A 21,871-nucleotide genomic window follows, 5' to 3' on the forward strand; every position below is an offset into this window, starting at 1 on the left:
CATTGTAAGCAAAGATATAATATTATTTATTCAATAATCTTCCCCTCTGGAAATAACTTCCTTGCAAGTTGGTCTTAACAGGATGGTATGTTCAAATTGTGCAGTGTAACAACCTCGCACATCACATAATGGAGGATAAGGCTCCACAATACCACTTTCACAAAGATTCTTTAAAGCCAACAAATATCTGGTCTCGCCTAGACGATCCAAATATCTGCGACAAAAGGCAAGAGTACCGAAGTGCTTATTGATCGTATTTAGCAAAGACTTTGCTCGAGCAACACGTAAAGGAACGTGACCTGCATCTATTCGTTTCATATAATGGCTACATTCTCCATCTTCTCGAATATATCCACGACCAGTAGATCCAAAGGTCTCAATGGCATAAACTTCATTTTCTTCCATCTTCGTTTGATCCCCACCTTTCACTATAGGTACGCTCTTTCCTGCATGTATTTGATAATTTCCAATACTGTGTCCATTTAAATTGCGAATACACTTAACAGGAAATACTTTGCCATTGATTTCGACTTCATAGCTTTCCATAACTTCTTGAATGGCTGCTCCTATGTCACACAGTCGCACATCGATACCTGCTTCTTTGATGCCAGTATTCGTGGCTTCCTTCACTGCTTGTAACAAATTGTCATATTTTGAATCAAAGGCAATGGTAAATGCAGAGTCTATGATATGGCCATTGACGTGAATTCCAAAGTCAAGTTTCATAACATCTCCATATTGTAACACCGTATCATCTCCGGAGTTGGGAGTGTAATGAGCAGCCACGTGATTTAAGGAACAGCCAGTTGGAAATGCAATACCAGCCTTGAGCTCATCTTCTTCTATAAAAGTTCTCGAAGCATTCTCCAGTCTTTCACACATATCTATAAGTTTGATTCCCTAAAAAAGAGATATAACACAGCTCTAAAGGAGACAGAAAATAAATACGTACAGGCTTAATATAGGGAAGTATATACTGTCTCACTCTCCTGTGGGCTTCTGCTGCTCTTCGGAACGAGTTGTAAAAATCACTATAGCAACTCTTTACAACTTTTCCAAAAACTTGAGGGTTACCAACCTTTCCAACCTTTCACGTTCACGAAGCTCCTCACTCGTTTTCCTTCAAGTTCTAATTCAATATTACTAGTTTTCGTACTTGATATTTCTCACCTGTAAGTATTTTTATCTTTATATTCTTGAACTTCACCCACAGGATACACTCCTTTCGTAAATACTTTACTCAAGCCGACCCAATCTTCCTTTGTTTCGACGTCTTGAGGTACAGGTTGAGTATCACCTTCTGTCACCTTAGAGCTACCGTTCACTCCGTTTTCCTTCTTCTTCTTTTTCTTTCTATTGTTCTTCCTTTTACTCTCCGTCCTCTCCTTGGTCAAGTTGTTCAACTCTTCTTGTTCCATATCCAAAGATGGTCTTTCCCACCACCACCACCACCAAAACAATAACAACAATAATAATAATAATTACTACTATTCCTTCCATCTTTCTTCATCATTGCCATTGCTATATATATCATGTTGCTTTTGTGTCATTTCTTGAAAACTTCTTCACAGACGTTCTTTCCTCTTTATTTCTGAATTGTGTATTTCATCTATTTATTATGATTCAAATAGAATGTGTTGTGGAGTAGAATAGCCTTGGTCGTTTTTGGAAGTATACATTTTGTTCAACCAGTCAACTCTATGTGGAAACCAAGAGCAGTAATTATCCTACGACGAAAGAAAAGTGGTTGTGGAAGGAGAGATGCAAGTTGCTTTTCATTGATGACTCATTGTGCGATGAATCGTTGTGGTGGTTGGAAGACTTCTTGTTCGTTTGTAACTCAATGTGGTTTCAAAGAAGAAAATGTATTTGGTAAAAGGTGGTGTAGTCCCAGTTTTTCTGTAAAGAGGTTGCGTTCCTTGCGTCCTCAAAGGTTGCTGACTTGTGCCACTTTACTCTCATCCCCCTATTCTGATACTTTAAACAACCTTCAGTGTCCAGTGAAAAGAGAAGACTTTCCCATTCTGCAGCAAGTAAGTCTATATACTTTTTTAGCCTCAGTTGCTCAAGTTTCATAAAGACTATAGAAAACAAAAAACTCGTGTACTTGGACTCTGCAGCGACTTCCCAGAAACCCTTGGTCGTTTTAGAAGCTTTACAAAAGTATTATTTACATAACAACGCCAATGTCCACCGAGGAGCGCACACTTTATCTTCAAGAGCTACCGAAGCATATGAACGTGCAAGACAGATACTTCAACACTTTATTGGGGCAGAGTCCAGAGAGCAAATCATCTTTACTAGAAATGCAACCGAAGCAATCAATTTAGTAGCATATGCTTGGGGTCTTCATAACTTAAAACCTGGAGATGAGTTGATTTTAGCTATCAGTAATCACCACAGCAATATTGTCCCTTGGCAACTAATAGCTTCACGTACCGGAGCTATTTTGAAATATGTTGTTTTGGATAACCAAGAACAGGACAGTTTGGAAAGCTTCAAAATGTTATTAGAATCTGGCAAAGTTCGGTTGGTTGCTTGTTCTCATGTTTCCAACGTGTTGGGGTTTATCAACGATATCAAACCAATCACTCGTTGGGCACATTCTGCGGGTGCTTTGGTTTTAGTAGATGCTTGTCAAAGTGTTCCTCATATGCCAGTGAATGTGGTCGATTTAGATTGTGACTTTCTGGTAGCTTCGGGACATAAGATGTGTGGACCTACTGGAATTGGTTTTCTTTATGGAAAGGAATCTTTATTAGAGAATATGTCACCTTTCCTAGGAGGAGGTGAAATGATTGCCGATGTTTATGAGGACTACTCAACTTTTGCAGTTTTGCCTCACAAGTTGGAAGCTGGAACTCCTGCTATTGCTGAAGCCGTTGGGTTGGGAGCAGCAGTTGAATATTTACAAAGTATTGGAATGGATGTTATTCATTCCTATGAAAGGTGTTTATCAGAATATCTCTATCGCCATCTCATAGATATTCCTAATGTTACTATTTATGGACCAAAAGATGTGAAGAGACGTGTAGCTTTGTGCTCTTTTAATATTCAAGGCATTCATGCCAGTGACTTGGCTTCGATATTGGATTTGGAAGGAGTTGCCATTCGCAGTGGTCATCATTGTGCTCAACTACTTCATCGATCTTTAGGCATTTCAGGTTCTGCACGAGCATCTCTTTATATGTACAACACCAAAGAAGAAATTGATTCCTTTATTGGTTCTATTTATCGCTCAATAGATATGTTGAAAAGATAAAAACGCTTTGCATCAGCTACTGTATGGGTTGAGACACTGTGTACATAAAGAAAACTTTACCACCTTTATTGACTTGTACTCGGAGAAAATCCATATCTCTTACACCGTTCACAAAACAAACAAGTGTAAATCACCCGTCTTCTCTTTTTATGCCTTGTTTGACGTATTTGAACTGTTTTTCCAGGTATCCATATTGTATAACACTTTTTACAAAAGTAACGCTTTACAGTATGACTATCTAGTCGGTAATTGAGTCTTTTTCCCATCTATTATGCTCATCAAACTCAACCACCACGCAAGTTGTCCACAATCAACTTACCTCCCACATGATGGCCACATAATAACGTGAAATACCCGGTATAGTGGTCCCATAGCTCAAAGCAGCGTTCCATAAATATTCTAATCTACTTTGTATGATTTCCTCTTTAACGGCGTTGCTTCTTTTGGTTGACTTTTTCATTCCATTGCTGCTGTTCTTCAAAGAGGAATGTTGTCCAATCAATCAGAGGAGGAAACGATGTGGTTTGGCTTGAGTCGTCCGAGGTCTTCTTCTTTTACTTATTCTACACGTGAAACAGTTACCCTTCCTGAAGATAATAACAAAACAACCAACAACTCAAAAGACTTTTTGTTGTCATCCTTGGTCAAGGAAAAAGAAGCCGCGTTGGAAAGAGCACAAACCGAAATGGACCTATTACAAGAAAGAATAGAACAGTTGACCCATCAATTACACAAAAGTGAGCAATTATGTGAAGACTTGAGAAAGAAATGCTTTGTTGATACGCCTATTTGTACGAACCAGGACAACTTTGGGCCTATCCAAATGCGAGTGGATGGTGCAGGTTACACGGGACATCAACAAACTGCCCGTGTGTGGATAGGAAATATGTTCATCACTTGGTTGAAAGTGCCAGTGGATGAAGAAGATAATCCACTGATGGAAAAAGCACAACCCATTGCAAACTCCAATTCACCTGTATATGTCCCAACTATTGATGATATCGGTTATCAGTTGATTGCAGAGTGTCATTGGGTAAGTATGAAATAGTTGTTAGGGTTTGTGTTGTGGTGATTGCTTACAATTGTTGGTTGTAATAGCAACGTATGCGTGGTCCTGTTGTAGCGACTTCTCATTCTGTGACTATAGAATATGACCCCGACTTGTTGAAAGTAATGGTTTCCTTATTGAAAAGTGGGAGAGCAGAATTTGATGCATTTTATGTTTGCAAAGAGAATAATAGGTCATCAAGAAGAAGAAGAGAAGAAGAAGAAGAAGAAGAACAACAAAGAGGCAAGTCTTTATTATGGAATAGGAAACGTTTCTCAATTCTGTTCTAGTGCCCGTTTCTATTATCATCAAAAGACACAAGACCAAGTTTTCATATCATTCTGTTAACTCTTATCGAGTTGTTCAGCTGTATTATGAACGATGTAAACAAGTTACGGACATTACTTTAGAATTGGAAACCTCGAGCCCTTGTTTTGCTTTCAAGTTGCGTTTTCCTTCTTACGTGATGGATTCCAAAGCAGAGGATACTCAAGTCGAAGAGATGGAAGAGCATTGTTTTTATACTCGTACGAGTGCAGACAGAGTAAGTAATTATTTATGATGTATATGTTGCGAGTTGCTGAATGAGAGAAAAGGATCTGATGATGGCTACCATTCGAGAGAGTTTGAAGTTATTTTTTGGACAAGCGAGTCCAGCAGTAAAGAAAGGTATTGAGTCGGATAACAATCTTTTTCAAATAGGAGCGCATCGGGTGAGAGATGCGACTAGAAAGATATTTCATATTCCATCCAGTCCATCATCTTCTGTTGCAAATCATACAGAATAACGGCCTTTCTTTATCAAACGGTAACAGAAAAAGGGGCATATGTATATATCTTCTCATAAACTTTGTCCATTGTATATCAAAGCAAATATCAAACCTTGTCCCAATCCTATGGCTGCAGTGAGCATAGAAAGCCACTCTTGTTTCCAACTGCGACGATAAGCAGTAGCTATAGCCAACTGCCTAGAAGAGCGCTAGTGAGTTACTGGTTCTATCACCCACAGATTTCCTCTACTTACAACAAGAACCACAACAGTGCAATCCAACCCACAAGTGTAAATACTACAGCTGAATCATCCAGTTCTACGTGAGTGTTACATTTCTAAAGGAATCCTTACATACTTAACCAGAAATCCAACCTCGGATGCGAACTTCGAATCATTCTCCCTTCAATCGGAATTTATTTCTCATCGACGACAACTTTTGTTTTCGTATTTGGTGTTACGTCGTCGTCGCAGAGTTTTATTCAATGCAACGAGGAAAGAAGATAAAGATAACTCATATGGGCCCAGGTGGTAAAATACATAGAGAACAAGGCAAACATCCCGATGCACTAGAAACCTCGTTAGCTCAAGCACTAGTAGATCTATCCAACGGTTCGTCCGACCCAGACTTGCAGGATTTGGTGTTTGTAGGTGCCAAAGAGTTTCAAGGAACAGGTGAAAACAAAGTTATCGTAGTTCAAATTCCTTTGAGAGTAATCCATCACTACCGAAAAGTACATACCAAATTGGTTCGAGAATTGGAAAAAAAGTTTTCTGGTAAAGTAATCGTGTTTGTTGCGAGACGGAAAATCCTACCCAAAGAAAAGAAAGGGAGACAAGCTTTGGCTAGAAAAAGGCCTATTAGCAAAACACTTACTGCAGTACATGAGAAAATATTGGAGGATATATTACACCCAGTGGAGATTGTGGGAAAGAGAATCAGGTTTCGTCAAGATGGTTCTAGAGTTGCCATAGTATTGTTGGATCCGAGAGAACAACACAATGTGGAACACAAGTTGGATGCATTGAAACTGGCATATAAAAAGTTGACTGGAAAGGATGCGATATTTCAATTTCCAGTGACAGCTTAAATAAAAAATATTTTGGATATCCTTATAACCACTACCACGACTTGATATTTATTACAGAAATATGACAAACCATCCATAAATTAACAAAGTGTCTACAATTGACACAAAAATAGGAAAAGAGACAGCAAAAGTGTTCTCACTTGGAATGAATATCGGATTTTTCCTAAACAATGTGAGCTACCAAATGCTTCCGTTCAAAACAACTTCTTACTTCCAACGTTTGAAACACAGGTAACCTGCTGTGACGCCTTTCCTTTCCCAAAGAAATGCCTTGAACAGCTAATAATAAATCAGTTTGCAATCCTTCAAACGAAGATGCACCAGAAGAACCATGAATAAAGCGACATCGACTTCCGTATGGACATGTTCCATTCTACAGCTTTCTCTAAGCTCATATAGAAAGCTTAGCGGCAAAACTCACCTCTACAAAATTCTTACATAATCTAGTCTTATATTTCGGATGACGCTTCACAGGTCGCAACTCCTCCACTCCATGAGCAAATTGACACTTGGAGTGATATCTACAGAAACCAGTTTCCATAAAAGAGCGGCATCTATTGAGAATACTTTAGTAATTCAAACCTACTTCATTCAACCTTACTTACAACTCTGTCTTGTACAGATCATTGCAACTCACTTTCGACTCGGGTTCATTCCATGGAATCGTATGGTCACGTGACTTCGAATTCGATATTTTCCATGTTGAAGAAGACAGTAACGAAGGATGAAACCAATTCGTCCAAGAAACTTGGTCATGCACAGGAAATGTGGTGTTTGGACTTGACGGAAACTGATTTGTATACAATAAAATGGGGATCATGGAAGTATCTTGCACCGCAGAACTGTGCACAGCGAAAATAGGCTCCAAGGCACAAAAATTGGGTGCTCGAGGACTACAGTTGTCCTTCAAGGCATAACCTTCCGAAAGTCCTAAAACGAAAAGTAAATAATTGGATACTCCAACAGGAAGCTATAGGATTACCTGGGTCATAAGAAAATTGGGTAATATCATTGTGTTCTTCCGTTGAGAGCTGGTATATGTCTTCTTTGACTTGAACTGGTTGGAGCACATTTCGCTGTTGTTTAGATTGCAAAGAATTACTAGAATTAAAGTCTTCGATTCCTTCGCCTGACCCCTTTCTCTCACAAATAAAGTTGGATTGCTCAATACCAACTGAAGGTTTCGAGATTTTTTCTACTGTTGAATCGTTTACACTCACTTGAGAAAAACTATCTTGTTGAGCAGAACGACAAACTTGGGAAGACTCTTCAGATAAAGGCTCAGTTCTGGATAAAGTGGTATATTTAGCTTGTCCACAAGCATGTTGAGACTCCATGGCTACTTTGGCCAAGCAAGAAACTGCTGAACTGTAGTTCATAAAGTGCTCCGAGTGCACAAAACTCATAGGGTTGTCTACTTCTGTTATCATACACAGTTCTATCTATTACATAGAAGTAAAGTCGACAACTACATACAAAAAGGGTGAACGGACCTTGAAACAAGACTATTTTCAACCAAGTGATACCAGTCCCTTACACAACTTCAATACACTAGGCTGGAGGTGTTTGAGTGTTACAGGCAAGTGGGCGATACGCACCACTCGAGTATGACTCAAAACGTGGAACGAAAAGCGCAGATCAATGAATTGGCCTTAGTTCCTGTAATTATTTTTGATTAGAGCAATTGGTTGTCCAACCAATTAGAGAATTGATTGGCCCGAAAACTAACCAAGCTCCACGTGGAATTCATGCAGACCATTCCCTTTTCCCCATTGAGGTTTTCAACAGCCTTCGAACTCTGTCTCTTCATGATATTTAAGAGTTTCAGGTCCTCTAGCAAAAATAGAGACTAATGAATGAAATTGTGGCCATTTATTTACATTTTCCTTTTAGAAGTTTGGTTCGTCACAATTCTAAAATAGCTTGACGCCTCAGTATACCGAAATGTAAAACTGCCAGAGTAAGGTGCTTCGCGTCAGAAACTTTAGAGAATAAAATAAGCATCAATTCAGACCTGTAGAAACATTTGATATTTTGATCTTGCGTATGCCGTGAACACCACATTGTTTTAGAAAGCAAGAAATTTACATAGCCACGAAGAAAACCTAACGAGAGGCATTACAAGGCATCCAATATATTTAATTGCGAAAAACTTTCTGGACACAAACAAGTAAATTGTCTTCTAAACTCTTCGCAATGGCAAAGTCAATTTTTACGATCTCTATAAAGCCAATCTTAAAAAAATTCTTTTAAATGACCTAAACATACCTTAAACTTCAAAAGAAACCACCTCTAACTGCTCCTTGTGAGATAGGAAAAAGACTTTGTTTTAACAAAAGCTAGATATAAAGAAATAAGGCAGCCATTTGAAAAAGGAGAATCCTAGGACATCATTGTATTGAGTTATAGGCGTTTTGGTTTCTTAAACGCAAAGTCTTCAAAAAAATTCTTGTTTGCGAAGAACAACTTGAGGGTTTTTTGATATTATTTTACTAATAAAATCCAATTTTGGTTTCAATCTAATTTCTACATTATTATTTTAAAAAAAAATTAAATTTGGCATTCTTTCAATGCTGTTTGCAAAAGATTCAAGCTCATTCTTAAAATAAAAACCCTAGAAAAAAATTCAATTGCAATATTTACTTAAAAAATTTAAAAAGTTGGTATATTTATTACTGTAATATTTATTTTAGTTCAGTAATTTTGTAATTTTTTCAATTACGAGAGTTTCCGAGTTACAGTTGTTTAACTCTTATGAGTTTTATTTTAAAAGGAAATCGATTAAATTTTTTTTTGGGAATGAGATTGATTGTTCTTCTTATTTTCATTCCTGTTAATTTTTTTAAAATTTTTTGGTCGTCCACTTGAAATGGCAACCATTTAGCTTTTGGTGTAACCACTGAGACTGGTGTAGTACAGGAATTCCAGCCGTTATTATGTCTTCAAACCGAAATCTAGCAATAAAGTAAAGACTGCTTAAGAAAAAGTCACCCCAATTAAGTCAAGAGGTAATTTAGTACCTATGGATATGGATACGCAGAGGTAGCCGCGTTAGTGAAACATGAAATTTTTAAATCACCAACTTTTCTGGACATCCTGAGCTTGAGAATGTGACGTTTGACTCAGTGAATACCTTGCAAGGTTTCTCCCATTTTTTTGTTGCACATGAGCGTTTCGTCGAAGCTATTATTCCCTTTCAAAAAGAATTTTTGTTGTAGGCAAATTAACTATTTATTTTAGACATGATGCTTTTCTTGCATTTCTTTGTGTTGATCTATGGATGATTTATTTTTTGTTTACCTTAAAATCTGCCATGTGTATTTCTCTTTGTTGATCGAAGTCAGTGGATGAATGTAGTGATGAACAAAATTCTAAAGGGCGGTCTTCATTTAAATAGGCTATAAAACATCCATTGGTGCTCGTACGTCGCAGCTTGATTGATTTTCGAGGGAATTTTCTGTGTAGGTTGGCAAGCAGTTCTTTGAGTGTTTTCTTTGGTTACAGTGAAAGATGGCGTCTGCTATTCATTTCAAGATGAAGTCAGAAAAAGACTTTTCGACGCTGTCTTTTGAAGGCGATTTCTTAAAAGTTTCGGACTTGAAACTTTTGGTAGTGGAAAAGCGAAAGTTAAATTATGGGGACGGTTTTGACTTGGTTATAACCGATGCCCAAACCAACGAAGGTATGTATTTTTGGCTTTTTGTTGAGAGAAGCTGAACTTAGTATTAGAATATACGGACGAGTCTACACTGATTCCAAAGAACACTTCAGTGGTGATAAAGAGGGTACCCGGGCAAAAACCGGGAGGTATCCTTTCGCAGCAGACGTTGGCACGAAGAAACGAAAGATATGCGGAGAAAGATTTGGTGAAAAACAGTGGTGCAGATAGTTCGTTGGGAGACAAAGCCAAGCGTGCTGCGGTAACTGGTAAGGAGCAACCAAGAGAAGTGGAAGGAGAGGGAGAGGATGAACGAATTAGTTCCGTTGTCGACTCCAGTAGCGTTACATTTACTCAACGACCGCGGTTTAATCAACATAATCCCGTGTTTGACCGACCTCCTCCCCCTAATTACCGTTGTCATCGTTGTGGGAAACCTGGACATTGGATTCACCACTGTCCAACTAATGGAGATCCTAATTTTGATATTGTGAGGGTAAGCTATTGTTTGTAAAAAGCCTTGAAGGGTATCCGATGACTTGCCATGTAGGTTCGTCGACCTACTGGTATTCCCCGCAGTATGCTTCAAAGCGTCGAAGCTCCTATTCGAGGAACGGGTTTAAGAACTCCTGGAGGAGAATTTGTGACATTAAAACCGAACCAAGATGAATTTAGTCGGAGGACAGCTGCGTTACGAAGAATGGTGGAACAGAGACAAGGTGCAAGTGGTTCAGATTCAGAAGCAGGTAATATAGATAACGGGACGTCGACTTTGTTGACGAAAGACAGTATTAATAATGAAAGAGCATTTGTTGAGACACAGAAAGAGTTGAACAATGATCAAGTACCTGAAGACGTGATAAGAAATGAGTTTGATGAGAATAAATCCAATTATCAAGAACAGGAATATAGTGTTTATGATCAAGTTGGTGATTCATTGAATGCAGTTTCAAAGGAAATGAAACCAAATTTGGACTCATCACAAGATATGGTCAATTCCGTTGACTCCAATATAGGTTCACGCAGAAGAGAAGATATTGACTCTAAAGAGATATTATCCCCATACCATGCAGTAGACATATCTAATAACAATGACAACTTTTTCTCATCAAAAGATAAACTAAATTTGTCGAAGAAAGAGACTCATCAAGATGATTCAAGTCATGATAAGGAACTCATATCGCAAGGTAATACTTCATCGTGTATATCGGAACCTAAGGAGAATAGCAAGCATTCTTGGTAAGTATTTTTCTATTTGGATGTTGATAGAATATTAACCGATTGGTTATTTTTTAGGAGAGCTGTGGGTCGCAAGCATAGCTCTGAGTGGTCAGAATCTTCGAACAACCTATCTGCTTTGTACCCAATGGGCAATCCAACATATTATCCAGAGAATATGCCAGTCGCTTCTTTTCCGATAAGTTATCCTAACATGACACCAGCACTATGGCCTTTTCCATTGTTTCCATTTCATTCTTTTAGGCATTCGTTTGCTCCGATAAATGACAACAATAATGTATCTTTGAAAGATGCAGAAGATGACCATTTTTCTCACGTCACTCCGCCCAACTCAGTAAAGGAATCCAAAATGAATGAAAACTCGAAAACTTCCATGAAGAGAAGACATTGGGGAGATGATAGAGAAAGGAATCATTCTTCTTCGGAACCAAAGTCTGATTCCTATCAACGATATCATAAGCGAAGTAGACCAAAGCAAAAAAGATGAAAGCGATCTCGATTGAAAGATACTGAAAAGGCTGGTACGTTTACTAAGATGTGAAAATTTGTTATAGTCAAATTGTATGCATACACTAGAAGTTATATCTTGCACTATCCCATATGAAGATGCAATATAGTTACTCCTTGTCCTCCGTTTTCAGTATCTGCGTCATTCATTTGGCGTATCAACGGATGCCTATAAAAATAGTGTCGAAGACCTGTTCGAAGAGGTCCAAAGCCATGAATAATAAAATATTGATTACATTCCGCATTTCGACCCAATTCATTTTCTATCTTAGCTGCAGCTTCCTCTACTCGACATCCTCGCACATCAATAGTATTCCACTTGGCTCGAATGCTAGAAGAAGTAGATGATACTAGTGTAGAGTTGGTAGAACGTTTCTTAGATAGCTTACTCCTGTTCTCCACCTTTTGAATGGTTGGGTCATTCACAACTTCTGCCTCCATGATGGAAACTTTCACTCGAATGGAACCAAAACGCACCATAAAGTCTCCTTTGTTGTTCATTCCTTCTACAACTTGTAAAGGTTCTGAACTTAACCGTTTTACTAAGACCCAATCTCCTTTGCGTACTTTAGTTCCGGATACAGAATCATGATGACTGGCGCTCTTCTGTTCAAGCATGAGAGATTCCAATTCTTGTTTCCTTTCCATAATCAATGAGGCATCTGACCCACATCGTTGGACTTCCTTTATCACTTTGGCTATCTGTTCTCTGGCATTGGCGAAATCTTGCTCTAATGCTTGCTTCTAAATAAAAATTATATCCAGTCAAGGACATTCCTTCGTAGTAAAGTACATAACATACCTTGGTTTCTATCCATTCATTTTCGAGTTGTTGAATACGCTCTTCTCTCTCCATCAATTGTCTTTCAAGACACTCAAGTTCTCTCTCCTTTCTTTCTATTTGCTCCTTCATCTCAATGACTTGTTGCTTCGTTCTTTCTATATCTTCAATGGCTAGAGATAGCTTATCAACACCATTTTCTACGATACTACGAGCACTTTGAGTAATCCAATTGTCCAAACCCAATCTTTGTGCGATAGCTATTGCACTACTACGTCCAGCAACACCCCAAATAAGACGATAGGTAGGACGCAAACTGAAAGTATCCAATTCCACACTTGCATTTTCAAAACGAGCATCTTTATATTTCAGTGTTTTCAATTCCCCGTGATGAGTAGTCGCCATAAGAAAACCGACACGCTCCACAAGGTACAATAAGAGCGACATGGCAAGAGCACAACCCTCTACAGGATCAGTTCCAGTTCCAATTTCATCCAATAAAACCAAACTACGCTTATGAGATAGTTGTACAATACGCTGAATACGCAATATATGACTAGAAAATGTACTCAAAGACTGAGTCACTGACTGGTGATCACCGACATCCGCAAAGATATCTTCAAAAAAGGGAATGTGGACATCATTTTGTTCACAAGGAACAAAAAGACCAACCTTGGTCATCAAAATAACAATTCCAAAAGTCTTCAGCGCAACTGTCTTCCCACCCGTGTTGGGTCCTGTAATACAAACTGCAGTTACACCAGGACGAACCTCAAAATCGATTGGTACAATGGAGTTTCTTTCCAATAAGGGATGCCTGACACCGCGTAATTTCCAAGCATCGACTTTGCATGATAAGGCTGCGTTTGAAAAACTTTCTACTATAGTTGGAAATCGGCCATTTATCTGCTGACTGAACTGAGCACGGGCCAATATCCAATCCAATTGAAATATGGCATGAGAAATGTATAATAGATGATCAGCATTTTCACAAACTTTTCTGGATAAATCAAACAGAATTTCCTCAATTGCTTCTTCTTCTATGTGTCGAAGCTGTTGCATTCGATTGGTAAGACTTCTTATACTATTGGGTTCTATATATAGGGTTGAACCTGAGCTGCTTATATCCTGAATGATGCCAGGAACTCTATTTCTCCTTGTTGCCTTGACAGGTATCACATAACGACCAAAACGCTCGGTATAAATGGGTTCTTGCAAACTCTCTTCATGTTGTTGCAACAAACTATGCAATACTTTTCTGATATGCACAAACGTGCTACGAATTTGTGTGCGCGTCTCATATAAACGTATCGAAGCATTATCTCTGATCTGTTCTTTTTCATCCACACTCCTACATATAGAATCTTCCAAGTCTTTCATTGAAACTACGTTTTCAACTATCCTATATAAGAGAGGATAGTTGGTGCTTTGACTCTGGAGACTCTGTTTCCAGTTGGATATTGCTAAGGTTGTTGAGACTATTTGATACAACTCTCTTGGAGTCAATAAGCTTCCTTTCTGTGCCCTGTCGACGATATTCTCCAAGAGGTTTGCTCCTACCATCCAATCTGTAGGAGAGTACCCACTTTCCATAAAACGAATGCATTCGTTCGTCTCCATTAGATATTGTTGTGTTTGTTCTTTTGACCAGTGGTTCACTTTCATACCATTCGCTACAAAAAGTCGTACTCTATCTGTTTGACAAAAATCAGCTACCTTCTCACAGATAGGAAACCAGTCCAAAGCCTTCAGAGTTTCATGTTCGAGTTGCTCACGATAACTTGTGAAAACCTCATCATAAGTTTCTTGTTGGGAGCCTTTTTGTTGGATAAGTTCACTGAGTACAGAACAATAAGGTCCCTTTCTGACTGGCTGACTTCTTAACTGGGATTGGAAACCCAGTTTATTCTGAAGACAACATTTTCTAGCCAACCTAGAATGAACACAGATATAGATTCGGTTGTTACAGTAACAACGACAAGATTTCAACTGTATGATTTGAAGGGATACAAAGTAGTAATAGTGGCAAACACAACTAGGACAACAGGCATCGCATGAAGTCATTCCCATCTCTGATTTCTATTAGCGAACTTGTGATTCTTCCTTCCTTTATACATACACACACACACACACACACACACACATACACATACACACACACACATATATATATATATATATATATAAACACAAATATATTTATCATTCTCAAGATGCAGGAGCCAAACAATTATCGGACAAGTCATTGTATTGAAATATGCTATCATTTTTATTCAAACCAGAGGTTATATCAAACATCATCAACTGACGTGGTCTGGCAAAACTCCTAGGCAAGAACTGTGTTTCTTATGGAATACTAAAGCGTTGACTATCTGCACGACAAAGCAAATCACATTCAATGGTTTCATTACACAGATTACTCAATAAGTGATGAAAAAAGACCTGAAAACAAAACACGCTAGAAGAATGACTCTTTGAATATACAGGACCAATAAAGGGGTTGTGTCGAACCAGCGAACGAAAGTAACTGCTAATAAAGGAGGATTCAAACCCTCTTCTTTTCCGTCATCAAATACGCACAAGGAAGTCACGCCATAAAGGATCATGTTGAAAATTATCACTACGAGAGAATATATGTGAGTGATAGTTGCTGTGCATAGTGTTGCTATGAACTGGGTGATAGCAACTAGAATTTTTTAAAAATTTTACACAGTGCCATAAACCGCATATAGAAAGGAAGAACAAATTCTGCATATCATGGAACTCCCCTGGAACTAGCTACCAGTTTAGATAAAGTAGGATAACCCACACTAGAAAAGTTTACAACCAAGTTTCATGTAACACAAGAATAACAAACCGTTGACGAAGAAAAGTCAGAGCAGCGCATACTAACATTCTGGCTATACCTTTTCTACGAAAAGGAACAGCAACTATCACAAGTCCCAACCAAGAATCACGCTGTGACACAATAGCGTGATGGAACCAACAACGTTCTCCTTTCCATCTTCTGTCTTATTTATTGCTAACCAACCTTGAAAGTTAGGGTGCCGCGGATCTATTTCCAACTCTTGAGGAGCAACTGACCAACCAGCTTGAATAGTGGTAAGTTGAACTACGTCAGGTATAAGACCCTTCTGGAATGGAATGAGTTGAATTCCCAACTTTCACGTTGTTGAAAGAATTTTGCAGGACTATATATATGCAAGTTGTGACTATTCTTCAATATAACTTTGGAACAATGTTGAGGTCTTGAAAGAAGTCCAGATATATCTATTAAGTGGCTTTTCAAGGTTGAGGGCCAGAACAAAAGGAAGCCTTAAAGTTTGGAGCACAATTCACCGCTGAGCAACATACCCGCCAAAATTTCTTGAAATGGCAATGAAGGAAGTTTACTAGTCTTGAAATGGCGATGATGATATTCTCAGAAGATTCCTTGATTGACGTTCATTCAGTTTCTAGTTTTTTTGCTCGAAATGCTATACAAAGTGCCTTTTTTGACAGCTCTTACTTCCTCTGTGTACCTACTGTGTCTTACGTGTTAATTCTAGAAGTGACCACTGCTTCAATGTTACAAGAAAACTGTTCGATTAGGAATAGTTGGAAAGTGGCAATAGATTGGGTTTCTTGTGTAGCTTTTGATCAGAGTGGTCGTTTATTGTTATTGGCTCGAAATACTCAGTTGCTGGTGTTACGTTTGGTTGAACAAAGTTGGAAACAAATATTTTCGTGTGATATGCATTTTTATCCTCGTGCCTTGACTATAGTTGATCGTGATAGTTGTAAATTTGATATATTAGTATCGGGTGCTTGTGGAGTAGTAATTGTTCCTTGTAGTATGGAAAACCAGGAGAAACTTTTGATTACCCTTCTAGAAGGTACTGCAGGACATCAGTGTTGTTGTCTGGTAAGTCTCAATAGTAGAGTGGTGGCAGCTGCTACCACAGATGGTAGAGCAGCTGTTTGGTTACGAGAAGAGAAAGCCGGTGATTGGAAACCGGTGGCTTCTTTGATGCCTCTACATGAAGCAGTCACAGTAGCAGCTTGCGATAGGATAGTGGATATTGGATTGTATTATCGTGAAGAGGATAAGCTTTATTGCTTGGCTCTCGGTTGGTGGGATGGAGCAGTTTTGGTATATACAAGTCCTCAAGACTGCACGAATTATAAGTTGCAGTGGTCCAGAAGAGCTTGTTCCAACTGTCATACTTGGAAAGACATTCCTTGTGGATATTTAACTTGGCATGTTAGTGGTCAACAGTTGATAGTATGCACGGAACCGTTTCGAATTAGTATTCTGAGTGCTTTGGATGGCGCTGTGAAAAGTATACTCTTCGTTCCGTCACATTTTCTATGCCAGGGTATTTCCAACTGTAAAGAATATTTATTTCTGTTGTCGAAGAACATGTCTCATTCGAAGTGGAGTGTCCTTCAATATTGGCGCTTTGGAGATGAGACTTGCAGTACAGAAGGGGCGTAATCGAAAGAAAAAATTTTTTAGATAATTGCGCCATTTCTCCATGAAGTGGCAACTGCAGAAGACAATCGTGGTACGTCGTTTTGGCTTGTTCGCTTTCATTGAAAAGCCGCTTCACGTATCCAGAGTTGTGTGTCTTTCACAGATATGTAACTGTTGTTTTCAGAAACATAGACTGTGCATTCCTTCGAAAGAAAAACAACTGGGAAGTAGAAGCTTTTTCTCTGGTGGATTTCTAGAAATCCCCAAAGTCCCAAAGAAGAACCAGACTACTGTACGTATGCAACAAAACAGCAAAGGACCGTTATCAGGGAAAGCTTGGTGGAGTGGCTTGTTAACGGGAACAGTTCTGTTTGCTCTTCTGATACCTTACTTGTCCAATCTCGCATTCAACGATGTTGTTCTAACGGAGGACGATATAAACTTGAAACTTCGGCAGATTCCAGTATTTGCTGTAACCGATGGCGAAGGTAAACCGTTTTTATTGGAAAGTCCTATGAATGAGAAGCAACGAGATGGCTATTTCTTTGTTGATAAAGATGACGCCGTTTCGTTTGAAGAGTTGGTGACTTCGCAAGACACTGAGGTGAAAACAAAAATATTTCCTTTGACACTTGATGTTGCAGAACGTTTTATTCAGGGGAAGATAGACCCTAGCTATGTTTCAAGCTCTGACAGGTTTCACCTGACACCCAATGTGGAAGATTTGGAGTTTGCAGACTTGATATTGAAAACTAAATTTGACCGAGCTGACGTTCCGGTATTTGCAGTAGAAAAACTAAGACTGGAAGTTCAGATATCACTCCATAAAGAGAGTGAGGAGAAAGAAGGCTCAGTATCGGAGCAACCGCAAGTAAAGCGGATCATTCCACTCTTCTTGAAGAAGCAAGATCTGGAAAGTTTGTTGAATGCTGCGAAGAAGAATAGTGAAAAAAACTTTGATCCGGTAGTACAGGTATACAAGTTGAGTGATTTATTGACAAATTTGAAAAGGGGCGAATTTGGATCACTAGATGACTTTATGTTTTATCCACCCGAAGAGTCACTGGAATATATCAAAGAACTATCGTCTTCATGACAAATTTTATGCAAGACGACAATCACAATCCACTATTCTTTATTGCAAAGGTATATCATCCAACTCAATATTTTCATTACCTCGATATTTGAGGATTGGATTTTGTTTAAAAGTCTGACCTATAAAGTCATGTGGGAAACCGAGCTCTATAGAGCTGGCATCATTCAGTCTCTCCATTTGTTCAGCGTTCAGTCGGATATTGAGTGCCTGAATATGCTCTTTTAGCTGTGCTGTTGTTCGACAACCTACTATTGGAATAGTTCCAGGTTGATGGTTTAACATCCATGCCAAGACAATCTGACTGTTGGAAACATTGAGTTGCTTCGCAATATCTGTAACCACGTCTTGCAACTGAAAATCTTTTTCAGTCATTTGTGTGATTCCGCCTCGTATCTTTGGTTGCGTGCCTCTCTGATATTTACCAGTAAGTTTCCCTTGTCCTAAAACACCCCAAGGGACGTGTGCAATCTTCTCACTTCTAAGCATTGGAATCAGCTCTCTTTCCATGGTACGATCTGATAGCGAGTATCTTCCTTGGTATGCAGCTACACGGGGCCAACCACGAAACTCTGCAATAGTATTGGCCTTTGCTACAACCCACGCAGGAGTATCCGAAAAAGCAACATAGTGCACCTTTCCAGCTGAAATTAAATCGTGGAAACTACTCATAACTTCTTCAATCGGGGTTGTAAAGTCCCAAAAGTGTACGTAAAGCTACTCAAACTGAGTTGCATCCCATTCTGCTACTGTTACTTACCAAGTCAATATAATCAGTTTGCAACCGTCTCAAAGAGTCCTTTACGGCTGAAACCATATTCTTTCTATGATTACCCACAGCATTAGGATCATTTTTCCGCATTCCTATACTAAACTTGGTAGCTACGACCATTCTTTCTCTATTGCCTCTTTTCTTCATCCACTCTCCGATGATTTCCTCAGTTTCACCTTCGTTATACTTATTGGCCATATCCAAACTACAAAGTCAAATAAGGGATGATAAAAGAACTTTCAAGATAACTTACAAGTTACCACCTGCTTCTACATAGGTGTCCAAGATGGCCTCGTTTTCCACATGCTCTCCCATAATATCCTGCCAAGACTTTCCATAACCCATGCAACCAAGACATAAGGGTGATACTCGCAAGCCAAAGGAGCCTACCTGAGTCTGAAACCAGCTAAAGGCAGGCACACAGACGGCAAAACCTGGTATTGACCAACATCACAACGGCAAGTGTTTAGCTATTGACCAAAAGTCCAAATCACGAAGTTTAGCGGGTGAAAAAACGAATCTCCAAGTTACGGACAACACATACGATATATACATATAGACAAATATATATATATATATATACATAAAGTAAAGAGAAATATATAGCAAGCAAATAAGTGAGAGAAATGTTGTCAAGCAAATCATAAAAGAATGCACTGATGCTGAGAATACAATCAGCACTGATGAGTAGACAACATCTTCACTCACTTGACAAAATAGACTACATCATAACTAACCTGGCAAAATGGATTGGATAAATGATTCAACAACCGCTAGACTTAATTTTGTTGGCACTGGATGAAGAAATACTTGTCAAGTTACGTGGAGACAGAGAACTCAGGGGAAAGTTACAGGTTGGTGTATAATGATTGCTGCCTTCACAAGAGTTTGGGTTGAGGGTCTAGTAGGCTTTTGATCAACACATGAATTTGGTATTGAGCGATGTTGAAGAAACTGCGTTGAAGGTGGAAGTGGATGATGAAACGGGAGAAGAACTCATAAAGGCGGTGAAAAGGAAGATGCCAATGTTATTCGTCCGTGGAGACGGTGTGATATTGGTTGCGCCACCGCTTCGAACTGCATAAGGTAAGTTGCTGCTTTCTTTAGCTGCTCGTAGCATCCTAAGATGATGAATCTTTACCTTGAATGCTATTATGAAGACGATACATGAGATTTCTGATATTGATTCGTGATAAACTTTATCTTGAACAGATTTTGAGAAACTAAAAACAAATATTCTAGGTTGCTTTTTGTTGGAAAGTTATATAGTACAAGCTGGAGTGTACCCTTTGAGTGTGTTAGGGAAGGAGAAAAGACTTGTGAAGGGTATTGTGAACTCACGTTTCGTATTTATTTTTGTTTGTGGGTTATTCTACACGATTACCATCTCGCCTTTTATAAAAGCTGGACTTAATACTTATCTACGCAGGATTTTCAAATCGACTTGCTTTTTCAAGGCGTTCCAAGTTTTCGAACTAGTAGAACTGTAACAATCATATTAACCTTGAATTCCTTTATTCTCTCCCTCTTACTCACATACACATTGCTCTTGCATGTCGTCGAGTTGTTAATCGGCCAAGTTTAGTTTGACGATACTAGACGATAATGTTCAAAAAGTTCAATCCTCAAGGAGATATAGTTTCTCAAGTTCCTATCAAGTCTTCAGTGCAACGGTCCATCCGTAACCAAATATTGGAACAGTTTCCTTCAGTAGAGCCTTTTATAGAAGATATTCTACCGAGGAAGGAAAAGTGGATACTCATCAAGTGCCATGGTCATATGAATCTTATTTCGATCAACTATGAACAGCCAATATTTTTCAACTTGAGAACAGGACCTTATTTCCCTAGTTTGCGTCTGTTACACGCGTATCCTTTTCTGTTGCCACGACTACAAGTAGATAAAGGAGCCATCAGGCATATACTAAAAGGAGCAGATATAATGTGTCCTGGTTTAACGAGTGCTGGAGCAAGAATGGATGAAGAGTTAGGTAGCAATCGTATGGTAGGAATATTTGCTGAAGGGAAGGAACATGCGTTGGCAGTAGGTGTCACAAAACTGTCGACGGAAGATGTAAAAAACGTGAACAAAGGAGTGGCAGTAGAAAATATTCACTATCTCAACGATGGTTTATGGAAATTATCTTTGGGAGAACAACAGTCATAAAAACTTGTAGACAAGTGGCTGGTGGAGTTGTTCCCTTGAAGTATATTTTGGCTACTAGAAGAAACCCAAGTAGGATTTTTAGCAATTGTTCTTTGAATAAGATTGGGTTATCAACGACTATTAGTGCTCAGACAGTACGAATATGTCAACATACACACAAGTGTTTTCGCAAGTACTCGTCATCATCGCCGTTGATTGCATTTATTTATCATTGGATGATGGATGCGCTTATCTATCTAATCATGTATGGGAAAAGAGACAGAGAGAGAAATATGGTGTAGAGTTGTGTCAAGACTCGTGAGTATTTGAAAGTAAAATTTTCATTCTCTTTTTATGGCGTCCATGTTAAAAGCATCAGGTGCCAAGTTATTTCCATGGAAGAACTGGGATGAGTGGTACCAAGTTGTAGATCACTTGTTTCAAGGTGACCTTTCCCAAGTACTCGAGTCACTGCAAATTGTATCCCACTGGAGACAAAAAATGGCCATCCCTGTGGCAGTGGACTCCGGAGCTCAGTTGGTAGAATTATGTTGGAAACAAGACTCTATCACGGAGCCCATATTTTCCTTGGCTTTAGCTTGTGCCATTGTTCGATTGGTAAACGGAATGGTGGATAACATGCAAGAGTCATCGTATGCTGTATCAGTAACAGGGTTAGCTTCACAGTTGGGGTTACCCGTATTCGTTGCGGAAATGCGCCACGATATCTCTCACAACGCATTGCCTTCCAGGGAAGCTTTGTTATTTGCTACCAAAGAGTGTCTCCAATGGTTGAAGAAACATTATTTCTTTGCGCAGTGGGAACAACTTGTCCCTATAAATCATAATATTTTGTCATACTTGCAATTATATGAGGACTCTTCGAAACAGGTATGGATTCTCATGACGAAGATAGTCTTCCTAATTGTGTTTCTCAGGATGGTTGTTCCAAAGAAAGGAAACGCTCATTAGCTATACAAATAACCAAAAATATTTCAGGCTCCAGTGTTGGTAGCTTACTATTTCCTGCATTGGTGAATGATTACTTGA

General features: G+C 38.9%; 14 protein-coding genes across 15 annotated transcripts; 8 read left to right on the plus strand and 6 right to left on the minus strand.

Annotated features, from left to right (window-relative positions):
- Positions 1-3: 3 nt before the first annotated feature.
- Gasu_18760 (methionyl aminopeptidase) lies at positions 4-1,498 on the minus strand. The gene is made up of 4 exons (XM_005707325.1): positions 1,171-1,498; positions 1,079-1,120; positions 953-1,031; positions 4-900 (listed from the first exon to the last, which is right to left on the minus strand). The coding sequence occupies exons 1-4, from the start codon at positions 1,416-1,418 to the stop codon at positions 31-33; spliced, it is 1,239 nt and encodes a 412-aa protein (XP_005707382.1). The 5' UTR covers positions 1,419-1,498; the 3' UTR covers positions 4-30.
- A 270-nt stretch (positions 1,499-1,768) lies between these two features.
- Positions 1,769-3,299, plus strand: Gasu_18770 (cysteine desulfurase / selenocysteine lyase). Its single transcript, XM_005707326.1, has 2 exons — positions 1,769-2,033; positions 2,081-3,299. The coding sequence occupies exons 1-2, from the start codon at positions 1,782-1,784 to the stop codon at positions 3,260-3,262; spliced, it is 1,434 nt and encodes a 477-aa protein (XP_005707383.1). The 5' UTR covers positions 1,769-1,781; the 3' UTR covers positions 3,263-3,299.
- A 4-nt stretch (positions 3,300-3,303) lies between these two features.
- Positions 3,304-3,728, minus strand: Gasu_18780 (ribonuclease P subunit RPR2). The gene is made up of 2 exons (XM_005707327.1): positions 3,582-3,728; positions 3,304-3,528 (listed from the first exon to the last, which is right to left on the minus strand). The coding sequence occupies exons 1-2, from the start codon at positions 3,720-3,722 to the stop codon at positions 3,328-3,330; spliced, it is 342 nt and encodes a 113-aa protein (XP_005707384.1). The 5' UTR covers positions 3,723-3,728; the 3' UTR covers positions 3,304-3,327.
- Positions 3,729-3,738: 10 nt separating this feature from the next.
- Gasu_18790 (uncharacterized protein) lies at positions 3,739-5,119 on the plus strand. The gene is made up of 4 exons (XM_005707328.1): positions 3,739-4,295; positions 4,361-4,553; positions 4,601-4,854; positions 4,907-5,119. Exons 1-4 carry the CDS (start codon positions 3,750-3,752, stop codon positions 5,096-5,098), a joined length of 1,185 nt encoding a protein of 394 aa, XP_005707385.1. The 5' UTR covers positions 3,739-3,749; the 3' UTR covers positions 5,099-5,119.
- A 4-nt stretch (positions 5,120-5,123) lies between these two features.
- On the minus strand, positions 5,124-5,488 carry Gasu_18800 (uncharacterized protein). The gene is made up of 3 exons (XM_005707329.1): positions 5,438-5,488; positions 5,335-5,383; positions 5,124-5,278 (listed from the first exon to the last, which is right to left on the minus strand). Exons 1-3 carry the CDS (start codon positions 5,475-5,477, stop codon positions 5,152-5,154), a joined length of 216 nt encoding a protein of 71 aa, XP_005707386.1. The 5' UTR covers positions 5,478-5,488; the 3' UTR covers positions 5,124-5,151.
- A 10-nt stretch (positions 5,489-5,498) lies between these two features.
- On the plus strand, positions 5,499-6,199 carry Gasu_18810 (40S ribosomal protein S7e). Its single transcript, XM_005707330.1, has one exon. It carries the CDS (start codon positions 5,565-5,567, stop codon positions 6,168-6,170), a length of 606 nt encoding a protein of 201 aa, XP_005707387.1. The 5' UTR covers positions 5,499-5,564; the 3' UTR covers positions 6,171-6,199.
- A 3-nt stretch (positions 6,200-6,202) lies between these two features.
- On the minus strand, positions 6,203-7,868 carry Gasu_18820 (zinc finger protein). 2 transcript variants are annotated; one of them, XM_005707331.1, is made up of 6 exons: positions 7,664-7,868; positions 7,153-7,608; positions 6,776-7,100; positions 6,592-6,724; positions 6,382-6,543; positions 6,203-6,333 (listed from the first exon to the last, which is right to left on the minus strand). In XM_005707331.1, the coding sequence occupies exons 2-6, from the start codon at positions 7,598-7,600 to the stop codon at positions 6,307-6,309; spliced, it is 1,095 nt and encodes a 364-aa protein (XP_005707388.1). In that variant the 5' UTR covers positions 7,601-7,608; positions 7,664-7,868; the 3' UTR covers positions 6,203-6,306. The 2 variants fall into 2 exon arrangements, with proteins under 2 accessions (XP_005707388.1, XP_005707389.1); XM_005707332.1 differs by having other exon boundaries at positions 7,153-7,612.
- A 1,710-nt stretch (positions 7,869-9,578) lies between these two features.
- Positions 9,579-11,629, plus strand: Gasu_18830 (zinc-finger protein). The gene is made up of 4 exons (XM_005707333.1): positions 9,579-9,852; positions 9,900-10,324; positions 10,379-11,067; positions 11,125-11,629. The coding sequence occupies exons 1-4, from the start codon at positions 9,705-9,707 to the stop codon at positions 11,552-11,554; spliced, it is 1,692 nt and encodes a 563-aa protein (XP_005707390.1). The 5' UTR covers positions 9,579-9,704; the 3' UTR covers positions 11,555-11,629.
- A 4-nt stretch (positions 11,630-11,633) lies between these two features.
- Gasu_18840 (DNA mismatch repair protein MutS2) lies at positions 11,634-14,448 on the minus strand. The gene is made up of 2 exons (XM_005707334.1): positions 12,377-14,448; positions 11,634-12,318 (listed from the first exon to the last, which is right to left on the minus strand). Exons 1-2 carry the CDS (start codon positions 14,423-14,425, stop codon positions 11,659-11,661), a joined length of 2,709 nt encoding a protein of 902 aa, XP_005707391.1. The 5' UTR covers positions 14,426-14,448; the 3' UTR covers positions 11,634-11,658.
- Positions 14,449-15,628: 1,180 nt separating this feature from the next.
- On the plus strand, positions 15,629-17,267 carry Gasu_18850 (uncharacterized protein). The gene has a single exon (XM_005707335.1). The coding sequence runs from the start codon at positions 15,759-15,761 to the stop codon at positions 16,830-16,832; it is 1,074 nt and encodes a 357-aa protein (XP_005707392.1). The 5' UTR covers positions 15,629-15,758; the 3' UTR covers positions 16,833-17,267.
- A 27-nt stretch (positions 17,268-17,294) lies between these two features.
- On the minus strand, positions 17,295-19,238 carry Gasu_18860 (aldo/keto reductase). The gene is made up of 4 exons (XM_005707336.1): positions 19,134-19,238; positions 18,930-19,082; positions 18,665-18,881; positions 17,295-18,621 (listed from the first exon to the last, which is right to left on the minus strand). The coding sequence occupies exons 1-4, from the start codon at positions 19,229-19,231 to the stop codon at positions 17,947-17,949; spliced, it is 1,143 nt and encodes a 380-aa protein (XP_005707393.1). The 5' UTR covers positions 19,232-19,238; the 3' UTR covers positions 17,295-17,946.
- Positions 19,239-19,428: 190 nt separating this feature from the next.
- Gasu_18870 (U6 snRNA-associated Sm-like protein LSm3) lies at positions 19,429-20,169 on the plus strand. Its single transcript, XM_005707337.1, has 2 exons — positions 19,429-19,530; positions 19,585-20,169. Exons 1-2 carry the CDS (start codon positions 19,435-19,437, stop codon positions 19,759-19,761), a joined length of 273 nt encoding a protein of 90 aa, XP_005707394.1. The 5' UTR covers positions 19,429-19,434; the 3' UTR covers positions 19,762-20,169.
- A 9-nt stretch (positions 20,170-20,178) lies between these two features.
- Gasu_18880 (PUA domain protein) lies at positions 20,179-21,173 on the plus strand. The gene has a single exon (XM_005707338.1). It carries the CDS (start codon positions 20,282-20,284, stop codon positions 20,840-20,842), a length of 561 nt encoding a protein of 186 aa, XP_005707395.1. The 5' UTR covers positions 20,179-20,281; the 3' UTR covers positions 20,843-21,173.
- A 5-nt stretch (positions 21,174-21,178) lies between these two features.
- Gasu_18890 (uncharacterized protein) lies at positions 21,179-21,869 on the plus strand. The gene has a single exon (XM_005707339.1). It carries the CDS (start codon positions 21,185-21,187, stop codon positions 21,791-21,793), a length of 609 nt encoding a protein of 202 aa, XP_005707396.1. The 5' UTR covers positions 21,179-21,184; the 3' UTR covers positions 21,794-21,869.
- Positions 21,870-21,871: the final 2 nt, after the last annotated feature.

Source organism: Galdieria sulphuraria (genome assembly GCF_000341285.1).
Source record: "Galdieria sulphuraria unplaced genomic scaffold scaf_12, whole genome shotgun sequence".
Lineage (NCBI taxonomy): Eukaryota > Rhodophyta > Bangiophyceae > Galdieriales > Galdieriaceae > Galdieria > Galdieria sulphuraria.